This window comes from Zootoca vivipara, chromosome 12, assembly GCF_963506605.1.
Source record: "Zootoca vivipara chromosome 12, rZooViv1.1, whole genome shotgun sequence".
Taxonomy (NCBI): domain Eukaryota; kingdom Metazoa; phylum Chordata; class Lepidosauria; order Squamata; family Lacertidae; genus Zootoca; species Zootoca vivipara.
In genome coordinates this window covers 6,890,002-6,905,747 of record NC_083287.1, presented here as the reverse complement: position 1 = coordinate 6,905,747, position 15,746 = coordinate 6,890,002, and the positions used below count along the sequence as shown (strand labels likewise).

General features: G+C 41.5%; 1 protein-coding gene across 1 annotated transcript in view; it reads right to left on the bottom strand.

Annotated features, from left to right (window-relative positions):
* Positions 1-313: 313 nt before the first annotated feature.
* Positions 314-15,746, bottom strand: part of HERPUD2 (HERPUD family member 2) — a 16,249-nt gene continuing 816 nt past the window's right edge. The window contains exons 2-8 of the mRNA XM_035129664.2: positions 15,423-15,500; positions 11,254-11,367; positions 9,846-9,991; positions 6,991-7,113; positions 4,962-5,285; positions 2,336-2,450; positions 314-1,175 (exon numbers count right to left, since the gene is read on the bottom strand). Coding sequence (XP_034985555.1) covers positions 1,014-1,175; positions 2,336-2,450; positions 4,962-5,285; positions 6,991-7,113; positions 9,846-9,991; positions 11,254-11,367; positions 15,423-15,500 — 1,062 coding nt within the window. The 3' untranslated portion in view covers positions 314-1,013. The remainder of the gene's footprint in view (positions 1,176-2,335; positions 2,451-4,961; positions 5,286-6,990; positions 7,114-9,845; positions 9,992-11,253; positions 11,368-15,422; positions 15,501-15,746) is intronic.

The following is a 15,746-nucleotide window of genomic DNA, read 5'->3' as shown; positions in this document are numbered from 1 at the left end:
TGGTAAAACAGAATCCGGGCCCGCACCCTCGCCCCACCCTCCCTTCTTGCACAATCTGCAGAACGGAAGATGGGAGTTTACTCAGTGAGGCTGTTTGTTTCCCCAGCGATCAGTTGGTGAGTGGCTGTTCCTCTTTATCTCCCAAAACCCTTAAAAACGGGGCTTCCTTCCTCCCTAAAATAAAGCTCCACATCTTTGACCTGAACCCAAAAAAAACCAGGGATAGATCGCCACCAGATTTTAATTCTGTAAGTAGATCGCAGTCTCTTGGGAGTTGGCCACCCCTGTACAGAAGAATTCAAAAGAATGTGTGTTCTTTTCACCGTAGCTTTTCTCTCTTTTTTAATTAAAAAACTAATTACATGTTTCTGTGCTTCCCAGTACATATATTTTTTAAAAAAGTACAGCATGTATTAAACAGTTTGTAGTGCACTCGATCACTCTGTTCCCTTTGAAGAGCTGCTATGTCATTTGTGGCATGAAGTGAGGGGGGGATATACATGCCCCTGGCAAAGCTGAGTTGCCTCCGACTCAAAACTATGGTGCAGATTTACTTTAAGCAATTTTTAAAAACCACATACACAATGATTCCTACACAGGTACTGTTTTACTGCGAAGGGTCTTATTTCCAAAGAGTGTTCCTCCCGATAATTGTTTTTTTACAACTCTTTAAAGGGACCACACCGCACGCCAACTACAAGCTTCTCGCCTCAGTGTTATCACAATTGAAAGAAAAAAACATGGAAGACTATTCTTTCTTTCTTTTTTTTACATTTGTTCTTCTTTACATAAAGAATCTTTTAAAAAGCATTTAGTAGTCCATTTCTGCTTAAAATATTCGTAAGCATGAGAAAGCAGAGAGAGAGGAAAAAAATACACATTTTTGTACACCATGATCAGAAAGTTTACATTATAAATCTTGAAATTGCACTGTATTTAAAATACCCCCTGCCCAGAGTCCGCTTCCACTTTTGAGCATAACTCTCTTCTGCTACTGACGGCTCCTTCGCAGTTTAGTTGCCAACTTGTGGAGGCCCTTCGGGGATGAGGGATGTGAAGAACGTGGTGACGAAGGACCAGGCCGAAGCCATGAAGCCAGGATGCGGCTGCTCTGTGTTGACATCAACAACATCTTCGCCACTGTCTTCGTCGATCCCATCGTCCATGAGGTGCTCCTTCGCAAAACAAATTCCCCAAGTGGTTTAACCGTTTCAGATCAGAGGGATATATATCAATTGCACTGATGGAATCATGTTAAATATACAGAATTCTAGGATGTAGTAGGGCTCTTGTTAGCCCATAAATGAAAAGATGGTACAACTCCGACCAAAGAAGAGGGGCAGATAAAACTACGCCGAGGTGGCAAGGCTGACAGGAAGAATTAGAAACCAGGAAGAGGAGGTCTTTCTTGAATGAAGAATGGGGAAAGTTTATAATTCATTTGAAAAGCTATTGTCAACAATTACATACACTGGTAGGATTGACAGAAAACTTGTAGTGAAAATTTGAACTGTGGATTGACAAAGGATTTATAAAAATAGTTATGAAAGAAATGCAGAGGGGGGAAATCGTTACATTAAGATCCACAATGGGGAGGGAGGGAAGTCAAAAGGGATTATATGTTTATGTATTCAATTCATTTGTTTATGTAAATGCAAAAAAAAATTTTTTTTAAAAGAATCCTATGATGTAGTCAGGTATAATAACTTGGTAAAATTTGACAAAACGACAGAAGTCAACATGATGTATCTGAAAAGTGCAATTTAACCATTTGACCCTACAGCCCTGTAGACCTTAAGAAAGTCCCACCATTCAAAGAGGCTTAAAGGTAAAGGGACCCCTGACCATTAGGTCTAGTCTTGACCGACTCTGGGGTTGCGGCGCTCATCTCGCATTATTGGCCGAGGGAGCCGGCATGCAGCTTCCAGGTCATGTGGCCAGCATGACAAAGCCGCTTCTGGCGAACCAGAGCAGCACACGGAAATGCCGTTTACCTTCCCGCTGTAGCGGTACCTATTTATCTACTTGCACTTTGACGTGCTTTCGAACTGTTAGGTTGGCAGGAGTTGGGACCAAGCAACGGGAGCTCACGCTGTCACGGGGATTTGAACCGCCGACCTTCTGATCAGCAAGCCCTAGGCTCTGTGGTTTAACCCACAGCACCACCTGCGTCCCACAAAGAAGCTTGCTCCCAGGTTAATTGAACATGGAACGACCGTCTTAATTTAATTTCATTAATGCAAGAGTTCACTTTTAAAAGAGCTGTCAGCACATCTTAAAAGTGCCAACAGCTATATAATTTTTGGAAAGAAAACATGAATGCTCATCCACCTACCATCTCCTCAAGTCCAGCATTATTTACGTTTTGCCCATCATGGTTCAGGTCTTCATTGTTCCCTGGAGGCTGTTGGAGTCCCTCTTGCCTGAATGGAAACCATCCAGCTTGGTGTCTGTTTTACAATACACATGTGCAAAGTTACTAGAAATCATACCTGCCTAACCTGAGAAAACAAACAGAATGTTGGCAGTGGAACAGCGAAATAGCTCTCCACTGGAAGGCTCATTCAACCTGATTTGTAGAGAAGGAATAGACCAAATCAGATGCAAGTAGTCACTAAAATAGGAAGAGAGGTCCCTCTTTAACCACACGTGGAACTAGCTACATGACCTAGGCAAGCTTGCAGAAATTTTAGGAAAGTTACGAAGGGTTCAGATCCTGTGTGTTAAACAGTTTAAATCCTTTGGATAGTCTTGCTGTTGGCACAGTAAATTATTTACAGAAAAGCTGGCTTTACAGAAAAGCTCAGCACATCATGATAGATAGTAGAGCAATTAAGGCTCCGTCTCTGCCCTTAAAAATGGTTTAAGCTTATTCACAAATATGAAACATAGCAGCAGATGTTGCTTCTTTAAAACAGGGTTCAAGTTAATTCATAGAACGGAATGTAGATACAGTGGTACCTCTACTTACGAATGTTTCTACTTACGAATAGAGCTCCGTCCGCCATCTTGGATGCGATTTTTTCTACTTACGAATTTTTAGATGAGGTTGCTTCTACTTACGAATTTTTTCTCCCAATGCATTCCTATGGGATTCGACTTACAATTTTTTTTCGACTTACAAATGTGTGTTCGGAACGCATTACATTCGTAAGTAGAGGTACCACTGTACACTGGTATTTTCTACTTTCATTCAGATGGGCACACAACAACCATGGCAAACGTAACCGAAGCATTGATAGTGCCACTATCAACTCTGATTGTAACTGAAACCCTGCTCATATATTCTTGATCCAATGCAGAGAGAACACATGGCAATCACACACCCGTTTTCTCCAAGTATAAATAACCCACCGCATGCCCACATACTGTGTGTGAGCTTAACAGACTGCATGGTTAGAACCCAATGTGCGCATACTCAAGCCATGATATATTTGTTTGTCAAAATCATTGTGCAAGCACACTACACAACTTCAGGTGCATGTGAATTTGCGTTGATCTAGAACGCTGCCCCTGTGGGGTCCTCCCTGTTCACAGAAAGCAATGCTCAGAACACTCAGATTTATTCTCCTAGGCTCTGTGGTTTAACCCACAGCGCCACCCGCTATCCCATATTCTCCTTTCAGTTTGCATTAATAAAAAGCTTCGTCTTTAAGATGCTCAGTCACAGAAGAAGAAGAAGAAGAAGAAGAAGAAGAAGAAGAAGAAGAAGAAGAAGAAGAAGAAGAAGAAGAAGAAGAAGAAGAAGAAGAGGAGGAGGAGGGGGGAGGAGGAGGAGGAGGAGGAGGAGGAGGAGGAGGAGGAGGAAGAGGAGGAGGAGGAAGAGGAGGAGGAGTTTGGATTTGATATCCCGCTTTATCACTACTCAAAGGAGCCTCAAAGTGGCTAACATTCTCCTTTCCCTTCCTCCCCCACAACAAACACTCTGTGAGGTGAGTGGGGCTGAGAGACTTCAGAGAAGTGTGACTAGCCCAAGGTCACCCAGCAGCTGCATGTGGAGGAGCAGAGACGCGAACCCGGTTCCCCAGATTACGAGCATAGCTGCCAAGTTTTCCCTTTTCTCGCAAGGAAGCCTATTCAGCATAAGGGAAAATCCCTTTAAAAAAGGGATAACTTGGCAGCTATGATTACGAGTCTTAACCACTACACCACACTGGCACTGATACTATATGTGCTCTTTCATCTGTTTCAAATAGGTCTTTGAAACAATATAAGAAAATTCAGTTCCTATTACATGCCTCTTGAAGTAAACCAGTAAGATTCCATGTTGTTAAGAGGTGTAGTATTAATTTTGGAAATTAAAATCGCAAGCTCATACAACATACAGATATCACATGCTAAGTATTTATCTTAAAGTACAATTTTTAAATTAATTTGTTTCTAACGCATTTTAAATACTAATAGAAATGAACTTCTAAAATCCTTAGTTTCGCATCAGTCAAACTTTGAAGTTCAGATATTGATCACGTAGCAGTAGCTGACAAGAATACCCTTGACCATTATTTACATGGATTATGCTAATGGTCAAACTTGGGGTGGGGCAGAGGAAAGCAATAGGGACTGGGAAGCCCCTGGTTCAAATCTCACTTTGGCCATGAATGGACTGGGCAAACTCCGCGACACAATACAGGGAAAGCAATACAGTGGTACCGCGGTTTACGAACATTCCTGTTTACGAACTCCGCAAAACTGGAAGTAGTGTTCCGGTTTGCAAGCTTTAGCTCGGTCTACAAACAGAATCTGAACGGTGGAAGGAGGGCTCATAAGGGAAAGCGCGCCTCGGTTTAAGAATGGTTTCGGTTTATGAACGGACTTCTGGAACGAATTAAGTGCATAAACCAAGGTACCACTGTACAGATCTCCATTACAATTTGTAGTATTGATTGTCAAAATGCTGTACTTGGGGGAGTGCTCTGTAGTCAGACCAGAGTGCTGTGTATCAATAAGCAGCATTTACTCACAGGTAAACCAGCAGCATGGCTCCCATCACCATCACAAACCGACTGAAGGACGAATAGAAGTAGACAATGCTAAGGAGGATAGCTGCTCTGGAAAAGGTATACATCCAGTCTAGCCAATCTCGGTTGAAGTCCTCCTCGTTCATCACTGGGCCGCCTTGAGCATTCATCTGCACATTCTGATTGACGGGCCTGTTCTCCTGTGGGGCTACATTGGGTGCTGCTGGGGGCTCATTGGCAGGAGCACGCTCAGAGTTGGGGGGCTGTGGAACGGGGGGAGTGTTCGATTCCGTGCTGGGCGTTGCCTGGGCTGAAACTGCAGCTTGACTGTTGAGGAGTGTAAAAACAACAACAACAACAATCTTCGTTAGCTATCTATCCATGCACATTCTCCACAATCGTCAGCTGAACTACCCGGGGTAAATGCGTTCATAGCCTGGCATGGGTTACACTTCCCCTTCAATACTGCGCCCACTGCACCACTGTGGTGAATTCATAAGGCAATATAATTTGCGGCAAATGACAAGGAGAGCTGTGGCGAGGCATGGCGGCCTGTCACTTTCCGGCAGAGCTCATCCTGAAAGCCAACGGATGGGGAGGCAAGGCCCTAAGAATGCTCTTCACCATGAAACAATAATACAACTCAACTTTGTGGGGATGTTCAGGGAGGCAGGAGAGGATACATTGTTTATTAATATCCTTCCTAACTTGCGTTAGCAAGTCCCTTTACTTAGCAGAGTGCATTCCTTTTTTAATATAGTGGGTAGCTGGTTGCAGGCTTGTTAAAGCCTTTTGCTATCATACAATTCAGTACTGAATTGTATGTTCCTGGCAAGTCTCCTTTTATCCCTCTCAAGAGAATGAACACACGGCAATCTTATTTAAAGTCAGTAAAAGAAGTTTACTTACAATATCATCAGTTCACAGTTAGACCCCTGGAGGCAGACTTGCTTACAAAATATATACATGTGGATTGAATTTGTTGAGCTTTTTTATTATTTTACCCCAAAGTTGTTGTTGAGCTTTTTTTAAGGGTTGAAGTTGTTGAGGGTTTTTTTTAAGGATTTTTACCCCAGGAAATAAACTGCCGCAGGGGCCGGATTAGGCCCAAAAAAGAGAGAGAGCTGCGTGCCTTGTGCTTTTGTTTAACTGCACAAGTAAGGTCACACCCACCTAGTCACATGCAAAGGAAGTATGTCCCAGCCCAGGAGGAAACAGGAAGTTCCGACTGGCTGGACCAAACATCCCCTTGCATGTCCACTCTAGGAAAACAAGGAATGTTGTATTTGACTGCTACTTAGGTATCACATCCCACAAACATATCTTCATTTTTCTCCAATATAAAGCATGAACCAAAGCCAGCCTCCAAACAAAAGGAAGGCTGCATTTGTAAGCATTTCTCACCAAGGAGAAATTATTGTGGTGAGTGTTCTGGGGGAAGTATGTTTTCACATTAGATTTAGTTTACCAAAGCCCAGGGAAGGTAGCGCTGGCAATCACCTGAAAGGTGTTTCTGAGGGCACACTAGGGCGGCTTCAAGCATGTGGAGGGTAACAACACTCGTGGTGGTGTCCTAGTGCCTACTCAAGAATAACAAAGCTGCAGTCTCACCTCTATGTCTTAACTGCTACTCTGCTTTCTCAACATACCTGCCAAGTTCCTCTTTGAAAAAGAAGGGACCAGACCGAAAGTAGAATACTGGAAGTAGCGCGGCAGCCATTTTGGAACTGTGCGGAGCATGCTCAGAAGTGACTTTTGATGCTGCTGTGCCCAGTTCCAAAATGGCCGCCGCACCAGAAGTCACGCTGCAGCCATTTTGGAACTGGGTGGAGCAGCATCAAAAGTCACTTCTGAGCATGCTCCGCCCAGTTCCAAAATGGCCGCCGCGCCAGAATAAACCGGGGAAAAACAAAAAAATCTGTTTTTTCGGCTGGGGGCAGCTGGAAAAACGGGGGTTTCCCCAGGGAAAATGGGAGACTTGGCAGCTATGCTTTCTCAATACTAATTTAAAGAACGCACCGTTTGTACTTACTATTGCATGTAGTACTGGCGGGCGTACATCTGTTGCCACCATATCATCTGCAGTGGGCTGAAAGCAGGGTACACAGGAAAAGCAGCCGGCACGCCTTGTCCGGGGAACTGGTTTCCTACGTTGCTGCAGGCAATCAAAGCAAATTACATGCCAGGTTGTCCGATATCAACGGAATACCCAAAGTTACATGGAACATGTTTACCCACAAAGACAAAAGGAGAGGACAGTCTGCTTTTAAGTCGCTCAATCAGAAATCAGCTATTATGTGTTAACAGAGGGATTTCACCTGCCACACTTTACGGTGCACATTTTCCTTAAAATTTAATTTCCTTCCTCAATTTAATTGGGCATTTCGCAAGCATGCAGAAATCTAGCACTCCAGGAAATTCAAGAGCATTTCAACACAGCCACCACACTGCAGGCCTCCTAGAGGTGTAATCAGCAACAACCAAAAAGTGTTATCCTCCTTGTTAATTTAGACCAGGCATCCCCAAACTTCGGCCCTCCAGATGTTTTGGACTACAATTCCCATCTTCCCCAACCACTGGTCCTGTTAGCTAGGGATCATGGGAGTTGTAGGCCAAAACATCTGGAGGGCCGCAGTTTGGGGATGCCTGATTTAGACCCTGGCAGGGTTTGTGTGTGTGTGAGAGAGAGAGAGAGAGAGCAGGAGACAGACAGACAGACAGATTTTCACCGTCATTTTCCGTTAAAGCAGAAGATCACACTTTGGTATCATTTATCAGGACATAACACTTTACAGTAGAACAAATATACTCATATAATATTTAGGAACAAGCGCTGTGTGCTACTTCACACCAAATGTGTGATAATGCTAAACTACAGCATTTGCAAAGCAGAGTGTTCAGTTAGCAGGGTCAAGTGCAGTACTAAAGTGATTTTAGAAGAAGCTGGCATGATATAAAACCGTCAGCAGCTCACGTGCATCGAAGAGAATCTTAAAGAACAGAAAGGCCCCATCTTCTCTTTAAGGGCAACAAGTATTTACAGTGTTAGCAGTTGATGCAACCGTATTGCATCAGACAACAATTCCTATCTTAGAAAGAAAATTGGCTGCAAGATGCCTCAGGAGACCTTGCTAATTCACAATATACTTTCAAGACTAGGGAGATGGGAGAAGTGGGGAGAATACTAGAAGTTCTGATGTACAATAACATAAAATAAAATTGTTGGGAGAATAATCTGATTGTTCTCTGTTACATGTGCCACTACTTAAAATATTTTTCCTAGAGAAGAATACCTCGACTGTTTCCTTATGAAAGCATTTAAGGAAGTGAAACAAGCTATCAGTATTAGGCGATAAGAGTGCAAAAGAGTAGATTTTGTGGGTTTCAGTACAGATTTATGAGTGAATTTGAGAATTTAGTACACTGCAGATGGAGTTCATCAGAGTAGATAGATTTTAATCAAGCAATCTGTTTTGCATCTTGTTCCTGAACAATAATACTCATTGTTTTGTTGTGATAAAACATACATTGCATAAGCCCAAACCTCTGGGCTGCAGAGGTTTATAGCCTTTTGAAAGACAGGAAAGTCGCTATGAAATTAAGGGTTTGTATTTGGCTCCCTGTGTATATGTGGAAGGGCACTTTTCAACAGCATCTATATGAGGCCTATATGCCTAGAATTTTCCAGAAGCAACTGGCAGTTACTAGATAGAAATGCCCCAGCAATGAGATGCAAAAGAAGTTCATCTGTTTGGTAGAGTCTAAATAGTCACAATTTGTACAGAAGTAAATTAACCCATTTTTTCGTATTTATAATATTCAAGTATTTTTGACGTTTTGTTTAAACAAAAAAACAGGATAACAGTGCAATCTTATATAATGACTCAGAAGTGATTTCCATGGAGTTCCCAGGTAATTGGGAACAGGACAACAGCCTAAACACAACTGATAGAAGGGATCTGGTTTAAAGTATGTCTATATATTATTTTAACACACCTGTATTAAATTCAGATTTCATTTCAAACCAGGTTATTTTTGAGACAGTCTGTTTTTTTATCAATCCTGCAGTTCACACATGAAAGCAAAACCTATTTAGTTTTCCAAGTGTTCACAAGTAAGTTTCATGATCACATGGAGAATTGATTTTTATCTCTTTGGAAGTAAAAATGATCCAGGAACAAAAAGAGTTGCCTTGAATTATTATTTTAATAAACTATGAAAGCTGGGAAAAGAGAATAACCTCCATTGTGACCCTGACCAATTTCCCTCTCTAAGAAGTGAGCACATTATTATTATTATTATTGGTCCTTCACTTTCGTCAGCGCAGAACAGAACAAGTGAAAAACAATCACTGAAAGCATCGTCTTTGATGTACGGCATTTGCAGATGTATTCCATAAACTGCTATGCAACAGATAAATATTGAAGGAAAGGCCTATCAGATGATGAAAGCGCTGATGAAATACCAGATGTTTAGAAAATTGCTCAAGACAGCAATGACAAAGAGCATCATTACAGCCTTAAAGTTAATCCTTCTACACTTGGTGGTGAGGACATACAAGTTACTCACGCACAGAAATTTTGTAAGAGCCCTTACGTACACTGATTACCTGTTTTGTAAACTGCTCTGGGGTTTCTTTCTACCAGCGAGTGGCGTATAAATGTTATGAAATAAATTCACTAAACAAATACAATCAACGGAAGCTTGTTTTGTTTTCTAAGCTTAAGGAGAAACCAGCTACCATCTTCTCCAACCTGGGTTGTGTCCACAGGACTCTGAACATTTCAGCCAAACATAATCCTGCAAGATGGTTATGACGGTACCTTGCAAGAAATGACCGCTTGAACAAAGCTCTTGCAATAAGCCCTTGAGCAGCATTTTACTTACCCTTGCATGATATAAGGGAACGGGTGGCTCGGCACTGGATCGCTCTGTGCTTGTGCCATGTTGCGATGCCTCACACCATCAGAGCCAGCTGTATGTAAAGATTCTTGAGATGGTGAAGGAGTCGATGATCCTGAATGTTCTGAACTCTTTTTTTAAAAAAAAAATGCAAGCGATAATTTCCATCAGACGTAGAAAGTATTCTGTATTATGATGAATAGTTTGGTCCCCGAAACTTCGCAAAAATGAGTATTTTACATTACTGCCGCATACCTATCCCAGCTGAACTCAAAACACTTCACTTACACTTCCCCTGAACCATTAGGTTTGCAATTACAGTGGTACCTCTACTTACGAATTTAATGCGTTCCGAACGCACATTTGTAAGTAGAAAAAAATTGTAAGTCGAATCCCATAGGAATGCATTGGGAGAAAAAATTCGTAAGTCGAAGCAACCCTATCTAAAAATTCGTAAGTAGAAAAAATCCTATCCAAACTGCATCCAAGATGGCCGACGGAGCTCCGTTCGTAAGTAGAGTTATCCGTAAGTAGAGGTACCACTGTATTCTCTGTGACTTCTTGTTGCTGTTTTCCTTTAAGACTATTGAGTAAATAAAAATCCTAGCCTGCCTCCTTAGTAAGGGGCAACATATATATATATATATTTTTATGAAAATTTTCCTCATGTAGGAAATAGTTCTTGCTATTAAGGGGAAAATATCACAAAGACTTGCCGGGGGGGGGTAACATTCTGCAAAGTGGGTCTATACAGTGGTACCTTGCGAGACATATGCCCTGCAAGACGAATTGTTCACAAGACGAATGCGTCTTGCGATCTGATGGTGACTCGCAAGACAAATTCGTTTTGCGAGAAATTCATCTCGTGAATCGCGGTTTCCCATAGGAATGCATTGAAATTTAATTAATGCGTTCCTATGGGCAAAAAAAAAGAAATTTCAATGCATTCCCATGGGAAACCGCCATTCACAAGATGAATTTTTCGCAAAATGAATTGACTCGCGGAACGAATTAAATTCGTCTTGCGAGGCACCAATGTATTCCTATTCTGAGTGAAAAGATCACAATTACACACTAATTATTTGGGGGGCGGGGAGTAGACACGGCAATCTCAGTACCTCTAGGATCCCCAAACAAAGCAGGATGAAAAATAGCAAGTTTTTCAACAATGTGAGTAGTCTAGGGATTTTGCAGTTCCATTATACAACCCAGGACCTTTTTCCTCTTGGGATCATAGTCAAGCACTTTGATACTTTAAAAAAAAATTGAAACAGATGAAGCTGCAAACCGAAACATTGCCATGTTGTCATCATATTCCTGTCAGGATTTCTTATAGTAAAACAGCATTGTTGACAGAGCTTTAATGATTGCACCTTACACAAAGCCAACTCACCGAGCTGTTGCTAGGTGCCGATGATCCATTGTTTTCCCTAAGGGTATCAGGCTTTGGAGAATTTGGGGGTGTCCGTGAAGAACATACTAGATGAACCATATGATACTCATCTTGCTAAAAGAAAAAAGTGAGTAGTTTTAGCAGAAAAATTAGGCAATTTTAAAATACAAAATTGGTAATATACACATTACAGCTGAACGGTTCAGAGGCAAGTAAATATTTTACACTGTTATTTGAAGAATAAAACATATTTCAGAATATTTATTGGAAAAATATATATTAGAGAAGTCTTATACTAAGATTTTTCTTCTTAAAAATGTACAGTGGTACCTCTACTTACGAATTTAATGCGTTCTGAATGCACATTCGAAGGCGAAAAAAATTGTAAGTCGAATCCCATAGGAATGCATTGGGAGAAAAAATTCCTAAGTCGAAGCAACCCTATCTAAAAATTCGTAAGTAGAAAAAATCCTATCTAAACCGCATCCAAGATGGCGGACGGAGCTCCATTCGCAAGTAGAAACATTCGTAAGTAGAGTTATTCGTAAGTAGAGGTACCACTGTACACAAAAGAGGCAAATCTAATTTTCTAATTAAAACTTATGAACTTCCCCCAAAAAAATTTGCTCTTCCTCTGGTGACAGACAGGAATCATTTCACCAAAGAAAAGCTTATTTATCAAACTATATGAACTTCCCCCCAAAAAAGTTTGCTCTTCCTCTGGTGACAGACGGGAATCATTTCACCAAAGAAAAGCTTATTTATCAAACTATAGATACCATAAGTTACATTTTCAAAATCAACGGCCAAAGCAATTACTCATCCGAGCTGTTCTGTCAGGATCAATACCTGCATTTATAGAAAGGCACACCTGTCTATCCCACAGGAATGGTTTTCCAGAAGCGGCTTTGTCATGCTGGCCACATGACCTGGAAGCTGTACGCCGGCTCCCTCGGCCAATAATGCGAGATGAGCGCGCAACCCCAGAGTCGGTCACGACTGGACCTAATGGTCAGGGGTCCCTTTACCTTTACACCTGTCTATCCCACAGGAATTCCAGAGCAAACCGTTGCAAGTCACAAAGCTTATGGCAACTCATCCTGCAATGGAATTCAAACCTTCTATCCACAGGGAATCCCCGACCTCAATCAATATTGATTAGTCTGTGATCAAACCTCCGAACGTGTGCAACAGACTTCCTGTACATTTCAGGAGAAATGTGCTCCAGGGTGCACCTGCGCACGGAAATTGTGAAAGCTTATTAACCACAAATTGAGAGTGCGCATAGAACATGGTCAAGACTCCCCTGAATTTTAGCAGAAGATCCTGTTACCAACCTTCTCATCGAGAAAACTGCTAGTTTCTAAGGAAGGCTATAGCCATTCAGAAATAAAAGTTTGAACACACATGTCTATAAGAGACAAGTGTATTTTTCTCCTATAGGCACTGATTTATTCCAAACTATTATAATGAACCAGAGGGTTTTGGGGTCCCCCCCCCCATTTTTTAATGCTTTATTAAGGTTTAAAAGTCGTAACAAGCAAATGTAAATGCGGTCAAAACAAAATTACAAAAAGAAAATAACAATATTTGCTCACTGTACACTCTTCTTGCGTTCCCGATAACTTCCTACCACCCCCATTGTGTATTTACTGCTTATTTTATCTGGTGCACTATTAATCTCCATTTTCTTTTTAATCATCAATAATATATTCTCTTATAATTGCCCATCATAACACAGAAGTCATTCAAGTCCTGCCACTGACTTTATATTATGACAGTAATCTTTAAGGTATTTTTTTTATAAATGGCCCATTTCCGAATAAATATTTGTTCAGTGTTGCCTCTCAGTTTTTCTGTCATTTTTGCTAATTTGGCAAACTCCATCCATTTACTTTGCCACTCCAGTTTTGTTGGGGTTTTCTCTCCTTTCCAATTCATTGCGATTAGTATTCTTGCTGCTACAATGGCTTACAAGACTATTTCCTCTCGCAATTTTTGGGATGTCTGGGCCAAGTATCATTTTTTTAAGCTCATCATAGATTACATTCCAAAATTCCTTAATTTTCTTGCATGTCCACACGTGAATCAGAGGTTATACCTGGAGAAAGTCACTGGCGTACCTTCCTTACACAGATATTGTACGGACGACTAATGTATGTAAAACGCTTTGAAAACTCAAAGCGTCCTGCATAAATGTGAATTATTATTCATATCGTTAAGTAACGCCAGGTTCATAAACAAGGACTCTGCTGTGTATCTCCACCTCCATCATCCTGCCCGGACACTGAGGTCCAGCACCGAGGGCCTTCTGGTGGTTCCCTCGTTGCGAGAAGCCAAGTTGCAGGGAACTAGGCAGAGGGCCTTCTCGGTGGTGGCGCCCGCCCTGTGGAACACCCTCCCACCAGATGTCAAAGAGGAAAACAACTACCAGACTTTTAGAAGACATCTGAAGGCAGCCCTGTTCAGGGAGGCTTTTAATGTTTAATAGATTACTGTGTTTTATTTTTCTGTTGGAAGCCGCCCAAAGTGGCTGGGGAAACCCAGCCAGATGGGCGGGGTATAAATAATAAATTATTATTATTATTATTATTATTATCAGCTATAGAAATGAAAATTGCCTCATGTGCTCAAAGCTGGGCCAAAGCTGCCAACAGGCAGCCTGCAGGTGTGCAGGGATCTGAATCAAAGTCATCAGATACTTCAGCAAATTACTTGGATTCATAAGAAAGCAAAAAAAAAAAGAGCTTGAATTTTATTCTAGTAAGTCACACCTGCGTCTTGCAATATGTTCTTTCTTTTATTCAATTAAGAGATAAATCAGAAGATATTTAATGCAAAAAGGGGAGCTCAAGATTTTATTGCATCCTGTTGGATTTTTAAGTAAAAGTAAATCAAAAGTAAATTAAGTATCAAGTTAGTTTTTCCTACCTAGTCATTATTATGGGCCTCAACACACGCTCAAGCTTCCTTTTTGAGCAATGAATCGCCTTGGAGATTTTCACTTATTTATCCACAATATTTTGACTTTTTCATCTAGAGCAGGCACCCCCAAACTTCGGCCCTCCAGATGTTTTGGACTACAATTCCCATCATCCCTGACCACTGGTCCTGTTAGCTACGGATCATGGGAGTTGTAGGCCAAAACATCTGGAGGGCCGCAGTTTGGGGGTGCCTGATCTAGAGCAGTGTTTCCCAACCTTGTGCCTCCAGATGCTTTGGGACTACAACTCCCATCATCCCTAGCTAGCAAGACCAGTGGTCAGGAATGATGGGAATTGTAGTCCGAAAACAGCTGGAGGCACAAGGTTGGGAAACACTGATCTAGAGAGTATGTACTAATTGCTACCTGCACAAATCTGAGTACCCCAAAGTCTGTAACTAGAGCAGCGCTTTTGCGCATGCATGAAAAGCTCGATAGAGCGCTTCTGCGCATGCGCCAAGCGCACAGAACACTTCTACACATACTCGCGCAGGAAAACCCGGAAGTAAACACTTCCGGGCTTGCTGCGTTCTTAACATGAAAAAACACAACCTGAAGCGGCCGTAACCCAAGGTATGACTGTATCTCTATGCTATGGTGACACCTTTCACTATTTTCATACTGTCTCGTGATCAGATAGAACCTGGAAAAGTAGCTTTAGCCTATTCGTTTCACATCTGCAGAATGATAGCATTTAAATTGGGACTGCTTTGGAAGATATAAATCTCAGTAGTAATAATGATGTGTCATGTGTACGTTGAACTTCCAAGACACGTATCCAGAAATATTGCAAGGACAGTGGGACAGCAAGATCTTACCTTTAAATCCTCAGCATGAATACCTGTACACCAGTTTGGACATTACGTCCTTCTCACTTGGCATTATTACCCATTCCAATTAACTTATAGTATTGGTGGCAAGAGCCAGCAATTCATGCCTCTCTGCTGGGGTGAGTAGTCAGGAGGAACATTTCCAGGGTGGTCTTTACCTGCAAGCTCAGTAGCCAGCGACTAATATCAGTGTAATAAACTAAAATATCTACTGCAGTAATTATTTTGCTTATGTAGTTAATCAAATCATGTTGCACCCGCTTTCCTACAGCCGGAGTCACTACGCAGTTTAACAGAATTTGGCACAGCATTTGTTTTATTTCTACAAGTATGCGAGTTGTGAAAGTAACGCTTACTTTTCTGAGAATATCTTTCAGCTGAAGGTGATCAGGAAGCAACCTGCCGGAATACACCAGTCTCTGATCCTTCGTAGACTAGAGAGACGGGACAAATGGAGAATTCATATTTTTTCCCCCAACCGTACTGATTTAGAGGTGGAAACAATTGTACCGTATATGAAGAAGACTTATCTTAAATTCTTGTTGCTGGTTGTTAACATTTGAGGTGCACATAACTTATTTTTAGAATTCCAGTTTCCACATGTTATACAGAACTAAGCACACTTTCACCTTTAGTCATAGCACATTTCCTCAAACTAATCCTTTAAAGTCAAATGCATG